At 43.5% G+C, this 12,672-nt stretch overlaps 1 protein-coding gene across 7 annotated transcripts in view; it reads right to left on the minus strand.

Annotated features, from left to right (window-relative positions):
- Positions 1 to 12,672, minus strand: part of JADE1 (jade family PHD finger 1) — a 39,168-nt gene that overhangs the window by 8,247 nt on the left and 18,249 nt on the right. For all 7 annotated transcript variants that reach the window (XM_062493117.1, XM_062493120.1, XM_062493114.1 and 4 more), the window contains exons 3-5: positions 9,442 to 9,524; positions 5,840 to 5,997; positions 2,586 to 2,773 (exon numbers count right to left, since the gene is read on the minus strand). In XM_062493117.1, the coding sequence (XP_062349101.1) occupies positions 2,586 to 2,773; positions 5,840 to 5,997; positions 9,442 to 9,524 (429 nt within the window). The remainder of the gene's footprint in view (positions 1 to 2,585; positions 2,774 to 5,839; positions 5,998 to 9,441; positions 9,525 to 12,672) is intronic.

The following is a 12,672-nucleotide window of genomic DNA, read 5'->3' on the forward strand; positions in this document are numbered from 1 at the left end:
CCCAACCCAACAGGATGCAATCCCAGCTGAAGTCTCCATCAGACCCTGCTACAACAATATACTAAAGTGAAAATAATAGCTGTAACAAATGCAACATCAAATCTGGGAGAATAACTAAATGTAATATCTAATCTGAAATTTGCTCTTTTCCAACAGCATCCATAAAGAATTATTCATTACACATAGCTACAGACCCATTATGTTGTGTTATTTTATAATTCAGATTTGCTTTGAAATAGAAAGGCTCCCCTTTTCAGCTAACTCCCCCAGTTTTTATCCTGGTCATGACCTTCTATCATGTGGAATATCCCTTTGGTCAGTTTGGGTCACTTGTCCTGGCTATGCTCCTTCCCAGTTTCTTTTGCTCATCCCCTCACTGAGCATAACACAAGGGAAAAAAAAAGTCCCTGACTTAGGATAACCACAGACCCCAAAATATCAATGTGCTATCAACACCATTTTTATTATGAATCCAAAACACAGCACTTGTAACAGCTACTGAGAATTAATTAGCTCTATTCATCCTCACTGAAACCAGGACAGACAGGGAGGAGAAGGCAACCTCAGGATGGATGTTTAACAAGAAAACTCTCCTTTCAGTTCTCCCTGTGAAAAGCAACCAAACATTCCACAAAAGAAAGAATAAAAAAAAAAATCTCTCTAGCTTCTCCAGATCAGAAGACAAACACTCCACAAAAGTATTCCCAGATGACAGGTAAATCCTTGCAGCAGGGATCAATGCATCCCATGCTACCCAAACTGAGCAGCTGAAAAGTAGCAAGAGAGAACATCCAAAACCCTGCTGATGAAAGGATTTTGCCCTGCAACCCAGAACTGCTGCAACAGCAAAGCAGATGATGGCAGGTTTTACACCAGCTTGCAACTGAATTCTATCTGCTCTCACTTTGGAAGTGACCCCTAGAGATGTGACTGCCTGCCTGTGTGTTTGCAAGGGTCACAGAAAGGGAAGCAGGGGCTGCAGCTCCTGCTCAGTTGTTTAAAGTCATTCTTTTACAAAACCACTGTATGTTCTCAGTACCTGAAGCAGCCCTACAAAGAAAACACGGAATTCATGGCCCCAGGGTCACCATAAGGAAGTGCTCCAGGGGCAGATCAGGAAGTAGCTCACTTCTCAAATGCCCATTTGTAGTATCTGTAGTGTGCAGTGTCAGACCAAGCACCCATGCACATGTTTCAAGACCCCCCAACACGCTGCCTGGTACTGACAGGAACATTTCCTTCCCTCTGCATACAGCAAAACTGAGAGGGTAATGATTTAGAGCAAACAGACTACAAGAAACTACACCAAAACATAAGATCCAACAAATTCCAGCTGTTCACTGTGTCATGTGCAGCAGGTACTTTTAAAGGTTATGCTGGTGTACCAGAATGGGGTTCCCTGCAGAGGTACAAATCTGCCCTTCTTGTGCTGCTCACACCCCACTGTAGGAGCCCTCATCTGGTTTTGGAAAAAGACAGATAGACTGGATAGAAGGATACCAAACAAACAATAAAAAGTTGTTTCTCCCCTCAAGGAAAGCCAAGGGAACTTGCTGCTGCTGTCTCTAAGCCCAACACTAAACCTGAGCAGGGCTGATGCGAGATCTGAAAAAAAGGCCTGGATAAGAGACCAGGCCAAGACATCATCTGCTTCTTTCACGTGTTGGTTTAGAAAGAAGAAACAGAGTTACAAATGGTCATTTTGTGGTTTGCCAGTCCTTCAGCCATGCCACCTATGGGCTACAGCCAGGTAAAACACGTTTGACTGAACTTCAACCTGAAGCAGGGAACTGCCACAGTACCAAAACAAAAATCAGAAGTGTTCACCAACATGTGAACACCAACCTCTTCCATCTGCCACAGCATTTTGCCTCAGCCAAACAATGTGGTAAAAGTTCTGTGCTGACTTATGTCCTAAGCAGTTCCACTGAAACCCTCTCCTGAAGCACTCACCTTACCAAGAAAACATTCCAGTCCACCCCTCTCCCCTGTCCTTTCCCACACAAAACCCATCCTGCAGAAAAGCTCCCATTGTGACAGCTCTTCCTCCTGCTTTGGAACTACAGCACACAGTCACAGGGAGACTTGGGAGCTCCCTCCAATAAATCAGTGCAGAAATCCCTTACTGTCCCATTCCCTGAGCCACTCAGCTGGCATAGATTCTCTAAACCTGCCAAACAATTTGTCTTGCCTTCTCTGCACTTAACATCACGAGCTAAAATGATGACAGAGGTTTGTGATGAAGAGAAAAACAGATAAATAGGACTACATGGAAAAACTATCTGAGTGGTCTCTCTGATGTTCCCTTTGAGAACCAAGATGGCAAACTAGGAACTTTGTGAGATGGAAAGCAGCAGAGAAAAAACCGAAACATATGGCCAGATTCTGACCAGGTCTAAGCAGATACAACACAGGAGTTACGAAGGCATCTATCTTAGGGCTTAACCACATCAGGTCTGCTTTCCCATGGCTACCCCAACTCAAACGATTACCGTCTCCTCATACCTCTACCATTTCTTCCCACTGCCACCCTCTCTGAAATTATTCTTAAAAATAAAGCTTTAAAAAGAAAGCTCATCGCTCACCCATTTCTTTGAATTCTTCATTGGCAAGCTGGAGCCATGCCACGTCCACCTCACTGAGGTCATAGCGGCACACGCTGTCCGCCAGGGTTCGGATGTCCACGTAGCCCAGCTCCGGAGGCTCCGCGCCGGAGGACACGATGTATTTCCTGGGCCGCGTGAAGGTGACGGCTTTTGTCTCCGACACCACTCTGAAACAGACAGGCAGTCAGGTGTGAGGAGTGCCGGGCTGCCGAGAGGCCCAGCTCCAGAGAACTCAAAACGCTTTGCTCTAAGTGACTAACAAGCACCAGCAGCAGCCACCTAACCATCCCAGCAATCACCTAGCACCACTGGGATGGGGAAAACAGTTCTGTGCATTTCCGTAACTGATTGGTGGTATTCTAAAAATTTAACTGGAGTTGTCTAGAAATCAAATTCATTGTCAGAATTCTAAATACGATTACATATTAGAGGACAGAGCTGTGCTTACTCTTACCTGAAATTCACACTTTAAAGCCAAAGCAGGGATGCTGTATTTACATAGTGGCTGCCGTATACACACATGTTAAACTCTGGTTTTAGATTTTTCTTAAATCAATCTGTTTAACTAAAATATTGACCACAGGAACATTCACAGGAAAAATAAGTATTTCTGGCTGTCTCAGTAGAGGACATTGCCCTTTCTCTTACTTCAGTGCACACTGAAATTGAGCTTGGATCAAACCCACTTCACAACACAACCCTGGTACCTCCAGGAGCAACAGGCCACACTGCCAAATGCCTCCTGCACTACCACTGGAGATGATTTTTAGGGTGCTAGTGCTACAACGGAGGAGATTGCAACACCCTGTGTTGCCACAGCTCTCTGCTGGGAACAGCCTAAGCTCCACAAGGAGCAGGACAGCCTCCATACCCCACTCTATCCTGCCCCCATGTGAGGTCCAACGTGTTAACTCCTTGCAGAAACCCTGATCTGCCACTGCTGTCTTGGCACAAACAGATCTCTGTAAATCCTCTACCTATTTCAGTCTTGCACATCCCTAAAACTTCCCCTCTTCTATCTTATTTCAGACAACAAGAAATGGTGCGCAAGAGCCAAATGCTGAATTTCACAGCACCAAATGCTGAGGTGCTGTGAAAAATACAAATGTGAATGACCTTGCCAGACTAACTGCAATGCCCAAACTGTTTCTGGTCATATTGTAGTGTTTCAAATGTTACAGGCTACTGTGTCTTCACAGAGAATGGACTTTAAACTGGGCACTGCTCTCCAAATCTCCTTTATCATAAATTCCCTCCAGAGTGCCTCTCTGTGGAAATCGTAAGCTCGGGGCAGCACCCTGCCACAGTAGTGGCACAGAAGAAACAAGCACAGTGACTGTGACCTCAAAACAACTCCCTTTCCTGGCTTCATTTCTGTGCTACAAAGAAGTATATATATATATATAAAAAGGCAACCCTTACAACACACTGAAAGCCATTCAGCTGAATTGTCCATCTGACCACATGTTTACAGTGAATCTCCACACAGCCTCGGTCCTTTCTCCTGCTCCTCTGCCTTCACCAGCCACTACCAGGCCACACTTTTCATTCACTGTTATGTTCCTTACTAGCACCAGCTCCCTGTACAGCCTTGGCTTCTAACCTACACCAGCTATGATCTGTCTATTTGACATAGAGAACACCCCCCTTCCCTCCTAAAGTCAAGCACAGAGCAGTGCCTGCACTCCAGCACCATCAGGGCAGGGCTCTCCGAGTGTTTTGTGAGGACAATAATCAGGCATCAATAGGCCCCTCTGACCAGCAGGTACTCAGCAATAGAGATAGCTCAACAGAAAACAAGGAGTGGTGCCTGCTGTGCCAATATCTACAACTGTGATGCCTTCTTTCCCTGTCTTTTACCAGCTTAAATTTGGAGTAACATCTCTGTGGGCCTTTGGCAGAGAGGAGTTCTCTCCTAAGTGACTACCTGGACCTGTTACAGCCACCAAAGCAACTCCCTGACAGACAAAGGGCAGTGATACCCTGGGAGGTTTTTCCTCTGCTCAAGTCCACAGGTGTCCTGGTCCTCCCACAGCCCTGGGAAATGCTAACAGAGGAATCGGTGAGCTGCAGGCAATGTGAATACACATGCACTGAGTGTGTGTGTGCCTGCCTCTGCAGGGACTGGGAGAGGTCAGTCTGGAACAGGGACAGGGTATGTTCCCATGTCCTAAACTGCAGAGCAGAGAGCAAAATGCCGGGCTGTCCTTGGAGCTCCAGGTCCAATCCTTTAGAAGAAGGAAGGAGAGGGTTTACCTGATGTGCAAGTTAGCTCCTCATTGTACAGACCCTAGTGGGGCACTCTGCAGGTTGCTGCACAGAAAAAAAACAGCACTAACAAACTTTCCTGTGCCTCCCTTAATACAAAGCTAAAGCTGACAGATACAGACCTAACAACGAGCAGTCAGTGTTCCATCACTACCACTTTTTTGCTATGTATCAAGGATTGAGCTGCTGTGGTCCCACCAGCACTGGTGAGTGATTTGGTAATGCCTTACGGGCCATCCTGGACTGACTCAAAGAGATCTAGAATGATTAAATGCCAAAAACCCTTGCTCTTTTTTTTTCTCCAATCCCTAGCAAGCATAAAATGGGCTGCAGGACATTCCTGCCCTTAGAACTGTAGTGTTTAATTTGAAACACGAAATAGTATCTAAGTATAACAAACACGGCAAGGAAAATGAGGGGTTTTTGGATAAGAGCTAGTAAATCTCACATGATTTAGTTACATGAACCTCTCAGCGGTTCTTAAAACAGTTGAAGTGTTGTACAATCAATTTCTTAGGTTAACAAAAGAAACCACAAAAATAAATGTATAAAAACCAAAACAAATGCTGTGTTTTTCTCCAGCACTTAAGCCTGGTTTGTCCAATTGTTCCTTGAAAAGTTCCTAGGCTTGGAAATAAGCAGAGGGAACACCAGACAAGGGCTCTTCCAGCAATGATAAATGAGCTTACATTGGCTTAAAAATAGAAGCTATTTTTAAGGTTCTGTCGTCAGACTCCATGCTAGTGTATTGCCAAAAACAGTTCTCTGGCATTTGTATTTCACGTGGGCAGAACAGGCCTGACTCTTGACCTCTCTGACCATTCCAAAAGGTTGCTCTTCATCTCTGAGAATCAACACCTTCCTAGCTGGGCACTGCGCAATAAAGCTCAGGAAGCCAAGGCAATGTAGACATAAGCTGCTAGCACAAACGTGTGTGTATTTGTTCACATTCCTCCAAATTATACCTGGCTACTGGTTCTGGGATGGTCCCTGGGCTAACTGGCACCTGAACTCCCTTTTCCCACTCCTGCCTCCAGGGATCTGCCAGCACATAGTATTCATCAGGGTTCAGCTGGAAGGAGTCATGTAACTTCATGGCAGTGATCAGGTCCGTTCTGAACACCTGCAAAGAGAGTGACCAAGAGAGAAAAACAGAGACACTGACATTTGATATTGACACTCCACAATTCACAGCTTCAGGGTAACCATGGAGCACAGTGTGGAGCAAGGTCACTGTACCACCAGTGCACTAGCCCAGCCCACTGCAGAACAGGGTTTAGCTTCATGGAAGGGAAAGGGGTGGCTGAAGGCACAAATACTGACAGGATGACTTTCACCTAACTGCACTACAGGTCCTGGCATTCCTCCTGCACTGGAGGCTTGTTCTAAAAGGTGTCACCCACTTTTACCTCCATATTGGCTGCAATAAAAGATGCGGGAGCTCCGAATTGTAAAACAGCAGCACGAGGAAGACTCGTTTTTGCTCCCAGGGTTTTTTGGTTTTATTTTGGGATTTTTTTTTTTAGTTATTGGAACTCTGACTCACACCAAGGCATTCTAGAAATTCCCTGTGGTAGAAGTCAAGGCATGACTCCACCATGACCAGCTGCAAGAGGAAATTCTAAGGAGATGATTCTTTGTGCAAGTACTTATAAAAATAACCCAAAAGATTTAAAAAAAAAAAAAAAAAACCACCAAACTGGAATTCTGGTGGCAGCTCCCTGTTCAGCACAGGTATTTATTCAATCAGCTACAGGTACCTCTGTGTCACAGCTTTAATTTTCCTTTGCCTTTGCAAAGGCATCCAGCTCTAAAGCCAGCAGGATGCTTGGCAACCTGTGGGCTAGCAGCCATCAACAAGCAGCCATGCTGTCTTCAACAAGCCACAGAATGAAATAAAAAGGGATTCACTCCTGTGGCAGGCCTCCTGTGGCACTGCTGTTGCAGCTTCAGCCTGTTGGTGTTGCAGAAAGCCGAGTGCCACTACCACAGGCATTCCAACTACAAGCCTGCACTTGCTGACACAAGTTCCAGCCCTTCCCACCCTGCTTCCCACAAAAGGCAAGGACCTCCTCACCTCCACAACACTAATTTCTAACTATTCCATGCCTCATTCAAAGGAAAGGGTTAAAAAGCAACCAGGTGACAGAAAATAAGCACCACCAGGACAAGAAGACAACAGGTAGAGCTCCCTGCAGACTTCTCAGTCCATGATGGTCAGAATCAACATCCACAGAGCCCCATGCTGCAGTTAGAAAAGACAAGACTCTGGATTTTCAGGGCAGTGCTCCTAGACTCCATTATGAGGCTGCTGAGGGGGTAAAGTGACCCATCCTCCCAGCCCCAAACCAATGCTACCTCAGCCCCAGCCCGCTGCTGCGTGTGGCTGAGGCAGAACCAGATGTACACAGAGAACTACCCAGGCAGCCACTTCTGTCATCCACTACTCACACACCTGAAAACCCCAGGATTTTTGGGAAGTATTTTATTGTATCTGATGGCTGATTACACTTCTGAGAATGTTTTCAAGTGTGATTTGCCTTGCCACACTGCTCATCTCGAAACCTCTCCTCCCTCCCAACACATACATACACTGTCCCACTGTCTACATATGTTTCTGTTTCTACTCTGTTTTTTTCATTAAAATAGCATAAAATCATGACATTTTTCTTAACACTTGTCTTGACATGTTCAGAAAAACTGCCAACATTAAAAAGTAAAGAAAAAGATTGCCATATGAAGAACAGGGTGAATTCTGGTAATGAAAAATATTGAAATGTTTAAAACAATTCAATTAAAAGTCCTGTGAGGCTTCAATCACAAAATGAAAAGTAAGCCACAAAGTAAACGGGTTCACAAAACAAACAAGCACAGCTGGCCAGGGGATTCTGCACTTTTAAGTGATTTGATTTAAAGCAATCAAAAGTCAAATTAAAGGAAGACTAAAAATATAAAATGGGACACAAACCTTGCTCAATCTCAGAGCCAAAATAACTCAGGCTCTTGGATAAATTTGTCACAAGACTCCCTCAGAAGCAAAGTTAATGCAGCACCTGACAGCCAAGAAAGTCCTTCCCAGGCCAGTGGCCCCATGACACCATTCTTTCTACTCTAGCTGCTGATGCAATCGGAGTGCCTGGAGGAAAGCAGAGCTTACAGAAGTGCTGGCTCTCAGAAGCACTGACCACTTCAAAGCTAAAGGGTGAAACCCTGGCCATGCTGAAGTCAGTGGGAATTTTGCCACTGACTTCAATGAGCCCAGGATTTCACCCGGGGAGTTTCTGAGTGTCACTTTCCTGCCAGAGCACTTCTCCTGCTGTGGTGAGTGGGGACAATGCAGGGGGGAGAAAGGCTGTGGAGCAGAGCTAAAGGGAAGCACAAGTGAAGTTTCATCCACCCTCAGAAAACAGCACACAACTGCAAAGATTCTGACAGCAAAAGCAAGGTAAGGGAGCGAAGAAAACAGAAGCGCACACCAAAAAAAAAAAAAAAAAAAAAAAAAAAACAAACACAGCAAGAATCCTAATTATCTCAGCTAATTTCTCAACAGCCTTTCACGAGGTATTTCTCAAAAGCAGGTATAAGGGGCTGCTTCTAAGGGATGCACAAAAGGTAACTAAGGAAAACAAGCTATTGCTAACAAGAATAAATTCACTAGGGATCTCCACATTCCCAAAAATAAAGGTTTTTAATAGCCAACAATCAAAGGAGTTTGGAAACCATCAGTACTGGGCATAGTTCACACTGGATAATGAATGGGATTGTCCTTGTGAAAACTCCTCTCTGAGACTTAGGTACATTGTCATTATGGAGATTAATAAACCAGTTTTTCCTCAACACCACTCAACTAATGTGTAAGGAAATACATGTACTGGGCAAGTACAATAAATGAGAAATTCCATCTCCCAGAGCTAGTCCTTTCTTTGCAGCTTCTACAAAGTTTGCAGTGTAGTATTTTGCCTGAAGACAGGAAGATTCAGCAAGAACATTTCCGAAGAAATGGATCACATTTTGTGTGGTACTAACAGCTGATCCAACCTGGAAAGTTCAAAGATTTTTATCTCCCCTGACAGTATTTCTTCAAAGCACTAGACGAGACAGAACTGTCAGGAAGCAGATATCTAGTTTGACAAGCATTTTAGCAAAGATCACACACACCAAGCCCCAATACAAACTATGAAATAAATGCACCTAATGTAAATTTCTACTGTTCACAAATCAAGCTGCAAATAAACCCTGATGCCTAAAATAGCACAAGAAAGACTCTGCAGCTATGCTGAATGGGTATCAGACTACAACAAAATTCACAGATAGAAACTGGTGCTGGCAGTAACTGTGCCAACAGCTGAACTCTCTAATCTCTCTAACTCAGGGGCAGGGGGAGAGGGGAGGAAGGGGTGAAGGAGGGTGGGTATGTGCCAGCCAAAATGTAGCAAAGAAAAAAAAAAAAAGAAAAAAATGTATATCAGAAAAAAATTGATCCATTACCAGAAACCATGTATGCATATATTGCGTGTAGCGGTACTTTGACAGAAGTAACAAAATGCAAGTAAAATTCCAGAAATACCTCAGAGGGTTTCCGGTCCTCATCTCTGGAACACAAAGTCCTACGACGCTGAGATCGGGAATGCTGGGACCAAGTAGACAGACCTAGGATACAGAAATGATAATTTGCAGGCTTCTGTGACAAACCTCCAGGAAACTCTCCCATAATGAACCAGAAAATAAAAGCCACTCAATCCTAAATTTCTGTGATCACTCTCCTGGGTCTGTTTTGTTTCTCATTTCCTAACTGAGGTGTGCCTGTACTCCTGCACTGCACTTACCTGCCTTCCACCCAGCATTTGAAAAAAGCCACTTCATAGCATCCTTCCCCCTGAGCATCAATAAATGACTTCCTGCAGATTAATAACTGACCAGGAGCTCTGCCAATAGCCTGGGATGTACTCTTTGAAGTTAATGTCCTAGATACCCACACTGGTTACCTGATTCCTGCTGGCATAAACCTCTGCAAAATGAAGCACACTGCCACATACACACAGCAGAGCCCACGGAACAAGCTGTTGTTTCTTCTCCCAAGAAAATCTCCCAGTGTGGTTGCACGATTTTTGTCTGCATAATTATTCCACTACATTCCAAACAAATTATACCTTTTTGCCTTGAAACCGTTTGACAGAGTCTCTGTCAGCTTTCAGAAATATTGGAACAGGAGGAACGGAAAAAGAAAAAGAATCTGCACTCCTTTGACAAGATAGTGCTTTGACACCAGAATATATTATACCTGTATAAATCAACTAATTTCAACATAGTAAGATTTACAGGTACAGCAGGTATTTTCCACTACACAGCAGTAATGAAAAAACAAAACAAAACAAAACAAAAAAAGCCCAGTAAATCTTTCTGGGTTGCAGAGATGACGGACTTGTACTAGGGCTATCTGACAGGGAAGCTAAGACCTATGTCATTAACTCAGAATTTGCAAACGTGGACATTAATTGTAGATGCAAAGGCCTTCCCATACTGCTCATTCCTTCACTGTCTGTGCAAACACGGTAGGAGTAAAAACAGTAAGGCTTCAGTCTGCAAGAGCAGCACCATCTCACACCAGCCTACAGAAACCTCTCAAGGATCAGAAAACCCTGTTCAAAAGCACAGGATGGGATAAGTTTGCTATTAAAAACAATTTTATAAGTGAAGTAACTGTCCAAGGCTTTCATTGGAAAGATATGACTGAATTCATTATGTTTTAGTTATCTGTTTTCTCTTTTCAGTCAGTGATACATTAAGGAATCTGCCCCAATAAAACCTCTCTGGAACACAGCAATGAATAGCAGACATTACACAAACTATTCATGATGGTCAAAATTGAAGCAATGTTCCCAGCAAATAGCTAAAAATCATATCTCCTGAGGTAAGAATACAGAGAGGATCATTTTAAGCAAATGTTAGTGTTCAAATATAAAAGATGGTGAAGTTATTGGCACTCTTCCTTCCTTCTATGAAGAGGGAAAAAAAGAAGAAAAAAAAAAGAAAAATAGTAACTGACAGCCAATTATTAACCTGTGAGAAAAAACCAGACTCCCAAGATCATTTAACTACCATTACATTTAAATGTTGCCTTGAAAACTGAAAAAGAAACACAAGCAGGAGTATGAACTTCTTGTGAGGATCCTATCGGACCATCCCCAAACTCTGCTTAAGGTCAGAAGGGAATAAGCAAAATCCCTCACAAAAACTGTGAGATATACAGCTAAAATGCATGACAAAAAAAGAAAAAATGCATATTTATTTCCTGCAATGCAGCAATGCAAATATTAACATTTTAACACTCAGACAGACGTAATTTCTTTAATCAACAGCCTCCCTAGAAGACACAGACCACATACACAGCCACACAGATTAGCATTCAGTTCTCATGGGTTCTGATATTTTCCATTGGCAAGACATTAATATCTGACCAATTAGCTGCCACTGAGGTGTTCAGTGAGTTAAACCACTGCTCCAGCAAGTCAGCACCTGGAAATTTCCAATTCATTTGTGGATCTGAATGGTTGTGCTCACTATTGTACCTGGAAGAGAGAGCCTGCACACAAGAGATAGAATTAAGAACAAGCTGTATTGGCAAGGTGTGTTTGATTCCAGTTTCTGTGAGAGATGAGCTCCTGAGTCTGGAGGCTTTAACACAGTTGTTCTCAAGTAAGGCAAGCATATAGTGCCAGTATGATGTACTTCTGGGTCCTTACCAGTGTCCTTTAATTGAGCTCTGATGACAACTTATCATAAATAGAATTTAAAAAGAGTATAGGCTGCTTTTTCCAGGTCACTCTCATGCCACAAAGCAGCTCACCACAAAGGTGAGGAGTAAGAAAATCCCTGGCATATCACCCATCTCCGTTTCTTCACTGTGTCATCTTACACATCAGAACAAGTGTCTTAAATACACACTTCTATGTCCATGTACACAAGGGTTTGGTCACTCAATTAACTGCTCCACGTTTCACAAAAGGCTAACTCTTATCACCAAAGCTACAGGAGCTTCACTTTAAATGATTTTGTAAGCGCTATACGAAAGCACACTACGTAGAATTTCCGTGCGTAAGAGACAAGTCAAACACAGGCAGCCTTCCTCAGGACCTGTTATAATGAGTGTTTGTTCCATGCCAGCTCCCTCGCTACACTGAGTAAGGAAACAAAGTTTCTCAGGTAGTTCTGTAATAGCAACTTCCTTGGACACAAAATTGGTGAACACACATTGGAAACACTGTTTCTGAAGAGGCTGTTGGATTTTTCTGAGCAGTGTAAACTCCATAATACTAGGAGAAAACGGTGGAAGAATTCCTCGTGGGACTGAGGTTTTACTGCACACCACAGCTAACAGATGACCTTTGGCAAGGGCTTCACGTCAAAAGGGAAAACATTCACTCACTGAATAAACAAAGCCAGACTATAAGCCTTGAATTCATAGATTCAAACCAGCCCCACTGCTTAGGCAAGAAAGTAAGAAACCGGAGGAGCCAGCCAAATGACAGCAAAATATCCAGCCCATAACAGTATTGAATCTAACTGCTTTTGAAATCCCAAATGAGTTTCAACTCTGCTTCCATCAAAGCTAATGGCAAAATGTCACTGTCTTCACCAGTGCCAAGCCCAAGTCACTGAATTTCCCAAAGCTGCTCTCATTAATAAGCCATCCACCCACTCTGCCTATACCAATCCAAGTGCTGGAGGAAAATTAAGGATGTTATTTTTCTATTAAGCATCCTTTCTATATTTTCATATCTAATTGAGAAAAGGGACC

This window comes from Cinclus cinclus, chromosome 5 (assembly GCF_963662255.1).
Source record: "Cinclus cinclus chromosome 5, bCinCin1.1, whole genome shotgun sequence".
In the NCBI taxonomy this organism is placed as follows: domain Eukaryota; kingdom Metazoa; phylum Chordata; class Aves; order Passeriformes; family Cinclidae; genus Cinclus; species Cinclus cinclus.